Below are 13,115 nucleotides of genomic sequence, written 5' to 3' on the forward strand. Positions count from 1 at the left end.
CTGGCTCAAATAAACAGAGGGATAAATAAGCCAAGTGCAGTGTGCGCTGTTACCCAGGAGTCAATGGGAAATAAATACAAGGCAGGGGCTAATCGGGTTGCCCCAAGTAAATAAACACTCCGCCCGGGGGAATTGTGGGACTGGACAATGCTGTGGCGACGGCCGCCCACGTGTAAAACTTAAACACGCACGTCTCTGGAGACTGCTGCTGTCCACTCAGACAACAGAGAGGGGAGCGGAGGCGCCGCTAATGCGTCCTGTGTGCCATTTATCAACAGTGCAGTGTTTAGCTGAACAAGCACTGTATCATCTTTATTATCTATAAAATATGGGTTAGAATATGCAGTTCCAACACATTTTACAGTTAATAATTAGTTCTGCAGTGAAGTGAAGTCTGAAACATCATCTTTAAGCTTGACCATGAAGGTCAGTTGAACTACTTCCTTGGATTTGCACTCGATTCTCTAACCAATATTTTACCACTTTTAGGAAACTGCGCTCTTTTGTCAATTTTTATTTTTTATCAGTCCAGCAGGAAACAGAGTTTACTTATCATGCTAAACACAAGCAGCATGCAACAACAACGGTTTATGGATATTTGTTTTGTAAATTTCTCAAATAGCTTCACAATAGGCAGTTCCAGGCTTTTCTATAGGTCAAGATACATCGTGTAAAAGGCCAGGCTTTCTGGACTCCTTACCAAATTGTTTTAGAGTTCTACATTGTGAAGATATTAATATTATAGATTGAAGAATCGATCAGAATATGTATTAATATAAGTCAGTTTTTAGCCCAAATATGCAAACAGTGATCTATCAATTATTTTGCAGATTTTGAGGGGCCTATTTTAGCTTCTATAGGCGAGCTCTCAACCACACACCATGCAGCTTGGTTGATCGGGTGTTTCAGTGTGTCTTTGCTATCGTAACGACAGGAAAAGTTTGAAATGCACAAAATCATTTTAAGAGCCAGGTGCACTCTGACTTTGGAGGATCAGTATCTTAACAGCAAAGTGCTTCTGCGCTTCTCAGCAGAGGAAACTGACCTGCTCATTCATGCTGTGAAAGTACCCGAGCAGGTCATTTATGGGAACAGCAATATTATTTTATTTCGTATTCTGCTTATTGTTGATGTAAAAGTTGGGTTTGCACACTGCTGTGCATCCTTGTACGAGCGAGGGTGTAAGTTAGGCATGCACCATGTGCCTGCCTTGCCAGGGTATCAATAAACATCTAACGCAATGAAACTTGTTGTCTTGACTAATTTCAGTCATTAGCGCACACTGTGTTTCCCGGTGCCAAGATAGCAATATGCCAGAAATTACCTGAACACACCTCACTTCCAGACCAGGGTTAGAGTCTTTTTTTTATTTACTTTCTGACACTCATTTTTCATTGAAGTCTTGTTAAGTATGGCTTCTTACAAAATAAAAAAAAAAAACATTCTTTCCCTACATGACAGAAATGTTTCAAATCTGATCTGCACCTACAGCCATTTTGATATTCAAATATATCTTGGCTTGACTTGACCAATCATCATTTAAAATGCAACGAAGACAAAAGATAGAGATAAAGAGGCTTCTCTCTGTTCTTTCATCACAATGGTCTCCTAAAAACACAGGTATAGTACTTATCTTTTGAGCACTGATGTTTCTTTGATTACAGGTATCTTTAGCCTATTCACAGTAGCTCAGTCTACTGTACAACTAAATCCTTTCGAAAGCCACTCTGTATTAGAGTTTCTGCCATACGGAGCAGAATATCGGCCCTGAGCATTTCTCTGGCAGCGCAGGCATTGTCTAGAACAGAAACCAGTACAACTGTCACTGAATTGAGTTGTTAAGCTCTGATTATTCGCTCTGGAACTTTGATCCATCACGCCAACAACATCTGATGTGTATGAAAGGGCTTTCAATATTATTGAATATATGGTGACAGCTGAATTTCCAGTGCTATGTTGCCTAGGACACAGACCCTGGCCTGATCTGCCCAGTTGCTGTAATCTGTCTCCAGTGGCTGAGCTGTGGATGGAGGTTTGTATTCTGGCTTCTTAAGAAATGTTGTGCTCTATTCATCATCTTCCTTTATCCAGCTCCATCTCAGTTGCTTTCTCTGATTTATGTCTTTTCCCCATATTCCTGAAAAAGAGCTACAGCAAATCGGCAACGTGACCCCAAAGCCATTTTAAGATTTGTAATCAGAGAGCGGGACCTGCTGATTTATACTGGGCTCGTATTTTTAAAAGGATCTGGCATGTTTTTTCATCTGGGTCTGTGGGCTCGAAATTAAGCCTCAAACATTACCCGTAGACGTCTGTTTCCATTATTTCGACAAAATTGAAACAAAAACAATATACTCCTCCACACACAAATTCATTTTCACCAAGTTTTCTGTCTGTTGTTGCCACCGTGTTTTTTTTTTTTCCAGGCAAGGAATATTTATGCTGGACATCTGGAGTCATAACCACTGACCATGTGTTTTAATTAGGAAGCGTATTCAGTGCTGTATGGGTCTTAGGGTGATGAATTTATGTCTCCAAAGAACTATTAACCCTTTGACACAAAGCTGTTATTGTTTATGTGCAACACTGACAAAATTTATTTAAAATGTAATTAGATGATGCGACACATTTTTTATTACGTTGAAATGAAATAGTACAGACTTTGGTACACTACAATATGCAGATCAGTCAATCAGTACTATTAAATCAGTCTTACTGCTATCAGAGGCACACTGTGGCTGCTGCAGCTCAGCCAATCAGCTCTCTTCCCTGGCCTGCCTCTAAACCCATACATCACCCAGTGCCCCTCTCAAACTATTCCTCCCATTTTTTTCCTTTTTAAATTTGAGCTGAGAGTGAAGTCAGCTAAAATCAAGGGGTTTAGTGCCCCTTTAAAGAAACACATGCATTTACATCATCAAATATAAAAATACACAAAAGTCTCAAAATGTTAATCGTGACACGGTGTAATAAATAATTCAACCATTATCATTTCATCAATTTATTGACAAATTCCTAAAATAAATCTGGGATTTTGGTTGTCAACACTTGTTCAGTATCTAAGCGCTAAGATCGCACTACGCTGAGCTGTAATTTTATTAGAAGTGATGTACTGTACGTTCACTGTGTCTTGCAGATCTTTCATGGGCTGCGGTAAACAGCAGGTCAGCCTTCCAAACCATCATTAATAGCAAATCGGGAGAAATATGGCTTTTCTTAGTGCCTTCAGCAACCCCTCTCTTCTCTACGAAGCCGCAAAAACAAAATATGTGCTTTAAAAAAAAAAATGTGCGCTCAGATGCTAAAAAGTCATCATTCAGCAGGCGGACTAAATGATTACAGTGAAACAGTAGCCCCCGCTCTTACCCACAACATCTGGAGACTCATTCGTGCACAGCAGACTAGAACTTTCCACCTGATAAGCGCAGTTAGAGTGTTTATATCAACGCCTGTATCTAGCGAGCTAACCACACCGTCCAGTGCCAAATCCCTCTTCACCAAGGCAGAAATATATGTCATAGTATGTGGGTAATCCTAGTGCCTACACACACACACACACACACACACACACACACACACACACACACACACACACACACAGAGGGGCACACAACCTAAGACACACTTTAGCTGCACTTGTTTGGGTTTTTGTTTCCACGGCTACAAGGTCGACAAGCCAGACCGCAGTACTACTCTGATGAAACATTTGCATAGCAACCCTGCCACTAACTATTTTCATTTAATCTATAATAATATGACCTTGCACCAAATCAACAGCAATGTTTCACCTTTAACCAACATACAGCTCTGGAAAAAATTAAGAGAACACTTCAGTTTCTGAATCAGTTTCTCTGATTTTGCTATTTATAGGTAAATGTTTGAGTAAAATGAACATTGTTGTTTTATTCTATAAAAACTACCAACAAAATTTCTCACAAAATCCAAATAAAAATATTGTAATTTAGAGCATTTATTTGCAAAAAATGAGAAACGGCTGAAATAAAAAGAAAAGATGCAGAGCTTTCAGACCTCAAATAATGCAAAGAAAACAAGTTCATATTTAAAAGTTTTAAGAGATCAGAAATCAATATTTGGTGGAATAACCCTGGTTTTTCATTACAGTTTTCATTCATCTTCGCATGTTCTCCTCCACCAGTCTTACACACTGCTTTTGGATAACTTTATGCCACTCCTGGTGCAAACATTCAATCAGTTCAGCTTGGTTTGACGGCTTGTAATCATCAATTATATTTGACAGAATTTCAATTCAGTAAAATAAAAGAAACTCATCATTTTTAAGTGGCCTCTTATTATTTTACCAGAGCTGTTTATTAGTTATTAGCAAAAGTTACTAATGCTGTCTTGCTTAATTACATATTTTCCATTGGATTTACATTATCATAACATTCTGCATACCCGTTATATTCAGCATTTATTTGTCACTTTCACATCAACAACAACCTCTACTCATGAAGACCCAAATATGATTGTAGACAACATGGATGCCATGGCTTCATTCTTTTCCGTTCAATAGAAATGAAGACAAAATTGTCTGCAAATGCTGTCAAATTTACAATATAAAGAGCAAAGGTGGAAAGGTGGACTTGTCTTTTCATTTAGTAGACCTGCTCCCTATTTACTAGGGCTGTAGTATTGGCAAGAACCCAGCAATGCCATTCTTAGGCCAGGAGATACATTGCAAATATTTAAAATCCACATTTAGAAAAACTGTCTAAAATACATAGACAATAATTATAAAAATTTTAATTCCAACAGTGGGATCCAACATCCTATCACCGCTACCCAGCAGTCAGGTTTTAAACACACCTCAAAATAAACCACTGTCTGACATTTTACATCTGTACCTGTAAGCTAATAATTAAAAATGGACATTCTGTTTTTGAGCTGCTGCAATATATACTGTTGGTGGTGATAAATAAAAGGCATGATGTGCAAAACCTTGATCACTTGTTGTTCGATCTGTCACTTAAAAGAACTACTCAAATAAGTTAAGAAAAACATTTAAGGTCTTTCCAAGAATTTTGAAAGTATATTCTCATTAAGTGTAGTTGCAAAGACCATCAAAAATGTTACTGATGAAACTGGCAGCCATCAGGGCCACCCCAGGAAAGAAAAAACAAATTTTACCTTTAAGGTATTTAAAGCTACTAGCATCAGAAACTGCACCCCAGATAAGAGCTAAACCTAAATGCCTCAAATTACTACATGATTCCTTATGTGTTCCTTCATATATACTAAATATCCTTCGGTATTCATTTAGAATGAAGGGGAAAAAAATATATATATATATTTAACTGGTACTGTACTTACTGAACATACAACATTTACCACAAATTCAAACTCATGGAACAATCTGCTCTTCTACTTACTGTAACTGTAAATTCTAAAGGTTAAATGTTATGTTGGGTGTTCTGAGCTAACTGCTGCCACTCCTTTAACTCACCCTACTCCATTAATGAGACTAATATCCAGATCCACTAAACCTCAGCCTGGCTGAAGCCTGGCTCAAACTGAACAAATGGGCAATTTCCTGTAAAATATCTAATTCAAATGCATCTACTCCCCAATGCACCTAGACACTAAATATAACTGCGCTAGTGTAACTTTCACCCCCGCTACCCCGTCTTGTCTTGTGCCCACAGCTGTAAATCTACAGAGTTTCCCTACACTCTGGGCTAAGCTCAACCAATACTGCTTTATCCCACACGTTGCCAAGACCCGTATTTCACCATCTCTGACGTAAGCTCAGCCATGGTTTCGCTACCATTAAATCTCAGAAGACTCCACTTTTATGATTCTGTTATTTATAAAAACCCTCCTGGTACACTGAGCAACGCTGACCTTTTTATTTATTTTTTTCTTCTACACAGCGGATTCATAAAATCTGTTCTTCTTCCTCTATTATGTACACTCTCAATGTGCATCAGATTAAGTCTACCCATGGACCCCAATCTACAGTGCCCGCATGGGTGTGTATGGTAAGGAAATATGGACCTTAGCGTGCAACAGTGCAGCAAAACGGCACCAGAACCTAGCATGAGGCTCTTCGTGTGGCGCGGCACAGCGGCTGAACTTAAGGTCAGATTGTGCTGATGTCTGGAAGTCTGGAGCGTGATGTGGCTAACGTAAGGAAAGTAGCATTAGGCCACCCCTGGAGACCACAGGAATAACTGAGGGCTCCAGGTGAAAAGGTCAAGGCCAAGGAGTGGCACAGCTCACACACGCGCTGCTCGACAAACCCGGACAGCTGCTTATAATGAACGACAGACTCAACTCGCACAAGAACAGCCTGGTAGTGCGAGACACGGCCGACACAAACCACATCTGCTTCAAAACTGAGAGCACTTTCATACTGTCACGGATCACTGTGCCTGAGAACTCTAAGCTCTCAGAGTTAGTTATAAAACAGACTGTTCAACTTCCAAAATCTGAGCCACGCTCAAAAACGCTATGAAACACTTGATATGAATATATATGACCAACCACATCAGTTGAATTCTGTATTAATGCACAACTAGTTAAATATTTTAAGTTATTCTGCTGTAGATAGAATGTTCCTTTACCATCTTGTTGAATAAAGGTTTGAGAGGTTTGATGGGAAAACAAGTGATTGCAATTATTACTAATCCTTTATTTGGTAACACTTTACAATAAATAAGGGTCACAAATAGTAGTATTAACACAGCAAAAAACATTGATAAATGAGTTAAGTAATGTTTTAACTACCATAATCATTCATTTTACTTTCAATGAATGACTACAGTAGTTATAATGTCTCACAGATTACAGTAATTATATGTCTTAAGGGTTAAGTAATGCAGTGGTGTGAAGTGCGGCCCTTCTAACCCTTCCGAGAAGGGTTGACAATAAGTGCATGTAAATTATTACATCATTTTTAATCAGGAAATATATATCATAGCTATTGTAAGTGTAAAAAATTATTTTATAAATGAACTAAAATAAAAAACAGCAAATAATTCAAAGCATTAGTCTGCATTTTTCAGTTGCTATATGACTCTTATCTGACTGACAGCGGTTCTGCCCCCTTGTGTCTGTGTGGACCCTTCTCCTGATTTTAAGAAGGCTGTAGTAATGAGTCTGTTAGCAAAGTCGAAGGACAGTCTAACCAATCATATTCATGATTTTCACTCCGGGGGCGGGGCCATGGCTGCCTAATCCCTTCTGAGCACTGTGCTGATTAGTCATGCTAATTAGTCGTAAAACAGCGCAAATGCTGGCTTAATTCAGTAGTTAGCTAACTATCACAGAATTGCGACTGTAAATAAGACAGATATTGTCTCACATCATATAAAAAAAAGCCCTTTTAAAGGCTGTTCTTCAATGTGAAACTAACTTGCAGAAGGGGTACCCACTATATTTACTGCATGTCACTGAAGTAATGTATCAACTACTGTAATCATTCATTAAAAATAAAATTAAGGATTATGGTAGTTGAGACATTACTAAACCCTTAAGACACATAATTAATAATTAAGACAGACTTAAATACTACTAAATGTTATTGCTTAAAAATGTTATAAATAATAATGGATTGAAGCAAAAAATTGTGGTAATAATTAATAATGTCTTAACTGGTGTCAATTAATAAGTAGTTAACCCTCTATGGTATAGTGTTGCCCTCAGGGTTTATTACACCTTACCATATCATATCTATACAATTTTTCTGTATTTATTTGCTGATTTATTTTGTAGTATAATTTTACACGGCATATTTACATTCAATACAATGAGATGTACAAGTGTTTCATAAATAAAAAGATGAATATATGTGCAAAAATATGTAAAGAAGTATTTTGGCTGTTTATATTCTCACTATATTCTTGTTGCATACTTACTAAAGCAGTAGTTTTTCATTCATTGCCTTTGGTCAATGTCATGCAGGTTTTGCTTTGTTACTTTCTTGCTTTAAAAAGTGTTATTCAAACAATCAGTTTGTTATCAAAAGTCAACATAGAATTTTTTTATTTGGTATATCCACAGAGATATTCTTCCCAAAAATATAATTCATGCCACAGAGGGTTAAGAAATTCTGCTGTTAATACTGTTAATCTACACTAATTGTTGTAATTACTGTATTTTGTTAAGTGCATTCATGTTTAACTGTAATAAAATCACTACAAAACACCACCTCTCATAGCATTACTGCTTTATTCATGTGTAACTAGCATGATTACATGATTACATGGTTTTGGGCAGCGGTGGCAAAGTGGTTTGAGTACTGTGTTACTGAAGACAAGGTTGTGGGTTCAGTACCCAGGTTTGCCAAGTTGCCACTGCTGGCCCTTAAACCCTTCTGCTCCCCGGGTGTGTTTGAGAAGAAAAGCATTTTCTCATCTTTGACATAACAGGATTTATGCTGACCTACCTGAGAAACTATCTTTATCCATGGCCATAAGATCTCTAGCTTGATACAGGTAGCAGCGTAAATGATACAGGGTACCACCTGAATGAAACACAGGTAAAGCAACAGTCAGTTTTTCATGTTGTGTTCATGCTGTTTTTGTTTGAATGCATGAAGAAAGGTTTAAAAACTGTCTGCTTACTCGCAAAGTAGCAGGAGATGGTGGGGCGGTTCACACCGAAGGTTGTTGTAACGGACTTCTCGTCGTTTTTGTCCTCAGTCACACTGCTCTGTTGATAGACAGAAGAAACATTACACTGAAAAGCTGAGCCAATTAGGCAGTTACCACGTTCCCTGAAAGTAAACAAGACTTGCGTATCTTGGCCACTGAGCAAGACAACGAGTTATGAAGCTGGATCAGATATCTGAAAATTCCAACCGAGACTGTAAATGGAGAATGTGTTAATGATCTAAGTACCACGGGCAACTCCACTGCACCGCAAACCACTGGCACTGAGCGACGGTGCATCACCAACTTAGGATGCTGGAGTTTCACTCCATGTATCCAAATATTCTGACCTTAAAACACTGAAAAATCAAATTACGCTTCTCATTTAAAAGAAAACTGCTGTGCCATCTTTGTCTTTACAAATCTGCACATCACACTGCCCTGCCAGGGGAAAATGTGTGCACGCTTTGTACGATTTTTTCCACACTATGAGTATCCCACACTTTCCTTTTATATGTATTACATTGTCTACAAATTCTCATCAAACCGTTTCTCAGAAAAAAAGAGATTCCCAACATGTACTTTATGTACCTTTCAGTATAAACATATACAGCTTTGGACAAAAAAAAAAAGACACCACTTCAGTTTCTCTGATTTTGCTCTTTATAGGTTTATGTTTGAGTCAAATGAACATTGTTGTTTTATTCTATAAACTATGTGCAACTTTTCTCCCTAATTCCAAATAAAAATTATGTTATTTAGAGCATCTATGAGAAATGAGAAATGGCTGAAATAACAAAAAAAGAGGCAGAGCTTTCAGACCTCAAATAATGCAAAAAAAAAACACGTTTATAATCATAAAGTTTTAAGAGTTCAGAAATCAATATTTGGTGGAATAACCCTGGTTTTTAGTCACAGTTTTCATGCATCTTGGCATGTTCTACTCCACCAGTCTTACACACTGCTTTTAGATAACTTTATGCCACTCCAGGTGCAAACATTCATTATATTCATACACTGATTATATTCCAATATAATATTCTGGTTTGTTCAACACTTTTTTAAGGTACTGAATATCAACCAGCCATAAAGGCAGCTCCCCTTCACGCCCCCAAAATAGGTCTAACATAGACTTGTGGTCTCTGGCACCAAGAAATACACAGCAGATCAGCAGGTGATTTCCTCAAACTAAATAATATCAAAGATAATTAAGACAAAGATAACCCTCATATCACACCATTTTATATCCATTAACTCCTCAACCCAACATAGGATGTCTTTCTCATGTGCCTTTCTTATCATAAAGCAGTCAAAAGTCCTCTATCAGTACCAGAAAGTGGCCATAACTAACAGGCAGGCTGAGGCGTTGACTAGATTTAAGCCTCATACAGCCTGAAGCCTTACAGGGATACAGTGAGCGATGACTAAACCGAAGGAAATGTAAACACATAATAAAGGAAACAAATTAGTACCACAGCAAAGAATCAGCTCACCCAGATCTAGACCGCTGCCTAACCACTGGCCTGTGCCCTACATCAGCTGGTGCCAACCCAGCAGAGTGTGCCTGTGGGTTGGGACGAGTACAGACCTCAGGAGCCAGCAGCCTACTGAAGCTTAGGAGCCCAGCCAAGTTAATCACAATCAAGAAAATCCATCCTAAAATCATGTAAAAAGCAAACAGAGCAAGATCTCAACCCGCCTAATGGGTAGAGGAATTGGCTGTATATATCAAGATAGCTTTTTTAACACCGAGATTGGCATGGTTGCCATCAAAAAGGCTGTGGAATATCGTATTTTTCTCACTATAAGGAGCACTGTATGATAAGGCACATTTAATGCAAAACTAGAAACTAGTAACTAGTAGTAGAAACAGGGGTGTCACCATGTTTTCCTTCTAAATTCATCAAGTCTCCCAACTCTAAACTGTAATTCCTAAAAAAAGAAAAAACATTTTCAGACGAGTCAGACAAGTCAAACGAGAGCTGGATGTTAATCTACACCAATTTTGCTCCTAAAAACTCTTTATTTTGGAGAGTAAAACACTTCTGTCTATTTACAGTAAGCTTAGATTTACAGATTTCCATTAGCATCATTACCACCAGCAGTTACCAGCTAAAGCCACCCAACAGAGCTACACTGAGGAACCCTGAGTGTTCCAGTAAGCCAGGGTGATATTAGTTAGCGGTTCTTCCCACTTAGCTTGTTTTAACACGGTAAACGCGCAGACTACAGTCTGATACAAGGCTGAGTAAAAGAGCTAGTGCTTCGCGTGGTTAGCAGGTAATGCTAATGCTGCTCCATCAGTGCTGGCCGGGGTTAGCAGCAGGCAACAAGCAGATAACACTCACCTCTGGACGGCCAAAGAGCTAGCGCTTCACGCGGTTAGCAGCTAATGCTAATACTTCTGGAGAACTAATCTGAAATCTGCAGAGTGGCTTCACTGCTCCTTACAACCTGACTTCATGCATAAGGCACACTGGATTATAAGGAGCAGTGACGATTTTTGGGAAAATTAAAGGATTTTAAGTGTGCTTTATAGTGCGAAAAATACGGTAACTTCTTCTGTAGGGGTTTCCACACACAGGAACTCAAAAAAAACAAAAAAAAAAAACTTGGGCATCCCCAGTCCAGAGCTGGTAGCACTAACAAGGCCTTTCACTCAGCAGACCAGACCTTACCCAGCACCCCCTCAAGCCCTGGTCCAGCCAAGCCCACATCACAGCCCACGCCTGCAGCCTGAAATGGATCTGAGACAATGGGCCCAGTAGACCCGGGCATGAGTGAATGCACTGTACTCGTACTGTGCGCACATTTTGAGTCACACACAGATCTGTCTGTATTTTTGTGGTCACTGCTCTCCCAAGATGCCCTTATTTCACCAGGCTGATTCCGCTCTGGCTGCCCAGTCACTCTCAGCGCCTCAGGCCTATCCAAGCCCGAAGCCCTTCACGCCCGTTTTCACCTTCCCCCTCTCCAAACTGAACCTCACCCTCAACTTTTTAACTTTCCTGCATCCAGTGATTCTGATCTGAATTTCACCCACCATCTTTTATTTTCGATCCCATCATTAGAACAATGAACACATGTCATCGTCCCTTCTTACAAAAGTGTTAAAAAAAAAAAAAAAATTATGGTTCTTTGAAGAACCTCACAATGTATGTTTCTTAAATGGATTCATCTGTAACAATAAAAGCTCCAAGAAATATTAGGGAACATGTAATTTCGTATAAGTGTGTTGTTTGACCTCATCAAACCATCATAACAGTATACCAAAGAGACAGTATCCATTCTCACTGACTGTCTCAACAATAAAAAGACTCCATTCCTTCTGTTTAGCTTATTATCGCAGCTCTGGAATTAGGTCTTTCTTTCCTGAGGCAGTCCTGATGAGAGCCAGTTTCATCATTAGTTGTTTGCAAAGCCAACAAAGCAAAATCTCAGTCTTTGCAATTGCACTACTTTCAAAGTTCTTAAATTTTTTTTGGATGATCTTTTACTTAATTGGGTAGTTCTTGCCATGATATGGATTGGTACTTTATAATTTAAATGGGGCAATTCACTGTATACCAACTCTACCTCTTCACAAGTTCACCCACCATCTTTTATTTTCGTTCCCATCATTACAACAATGAGCCCATGTCATCGTTCCTACTGGTTTCTGCTGCTTACACAAAAGTCTTACAAAAACATTTCATTTATGGTTCTCTGAAGAACCTCACAATGGATATTTTTTAAATGGATTCATCTGTAACAATAAAAGCTTTTTTTCCAAGAACCGTAGCTCCAAGAACTATTAAGGAACATGTCGTTTCTTACGAGTGTGTTGTTTGACCTCATCAAACCATCATAACAGTATACCAAAGAGACAGCATGCATTCTCACTGACTGTCTCGACAATAAAAAGACTCCATTCCTTCTTTGCAGTCTTCTAATTGCAGCTCTGCCAAACTTGCCTCGTCCCAATTCCAGCCTTGTAAATTTCATACTGTTAACCCTCATTACCAGCGAGCACTCCAGGGCAAAGATGGCCGCCGGTCCGGTCTTCTCCAGAGGCTCCATGCGGCGGCGCCAGCGGCAGCGGCGGAACGAGTCCGTTTTCCTCTGCTTAAGGTGGAACTTCCAGCCAAACAGAGAGGCATACTCCCAGTGTTCACGCTCCGAATCATCTGGATGCTGCTGCTGGACAACACACACACACACACAGAGACACACACACAGAGACACATAGTAAGAAGCATTAAACCAACAGCATTGTAGTTTAAAAAATGATTCAATTCAATTCTATGTTCTTACAGCACCATCATGAGGAGAAGTTGAGCGATGTTCCTTTTTTCCTCTTTTTCTCTCTCTCTTTTACCTCTTTTACTGTCTCTTTTCTCTTTCTGACTCATCCTAAATATATCTACACTGTGCTTCTTTCCTTTCTCCTCAGCCTTACTGCCCCATCTATCATCAAAAACAGTGGGTTAATCTCAACAATACATCATTATTAATACAAGTGTG

At 39.0% G+C, this 13,115-nt stretch overlaps 1 protein-coding gene across 4 annotated transcripts in view; it reads right to left on the minus strand.

Moving 5' to 3' along the window:
* Positions 1-13,115, minus strand: part of dysf (dysferlin, limb girdle muscular dystrophy 2B (autosomal recessive)) — a 152,696-nt gene that overhangs the window by 79,880 nt on the left and 59,701 nt on the right. For 2 of the 4 annotated variants that reach the window (XM_049482168.1, XM_049482166.1), the window contains exons 29-31: positions 12,615-12,788; positions 8,586-8,673; positions 8,408-8,485 (exon numbers count right to left, since the gene is read on the minus strand). In XM_049482168.1, the coding sequence (XP_049338125.1) occupies positions 8,408-8,485; positions 8,586-8,673; positions 12,615-12,788 (340 nt within the window). Of the gene's footprint in view, positions 1-8,407; positions 8,486-8,585; positions 8,674-12,614; positions 12,792-13,115 lie in introns of all 4 variants that reach the window. The other 2 variants (XM_049482167.1, XM_049482165.1) reach the window with 1 other exon arrangement.

The sequence above is a fragment of the Astyanax mexicanus genome, chromosome 8 (genome assembly GCF_023375975.1).
Source record: "Astyanax mexicanus isolate ESR-SI-001 chromosome 8, AstMex3_surface, whole genome shotgun sequence".
NCBI classification, from domain to species: domain Eukaryota; kingdom Metazoa; phylum Chordata; class Actinopteri; order Characiformes; family Acestrorhamphidae; genus Astyanax; species Astyanax mexicanus.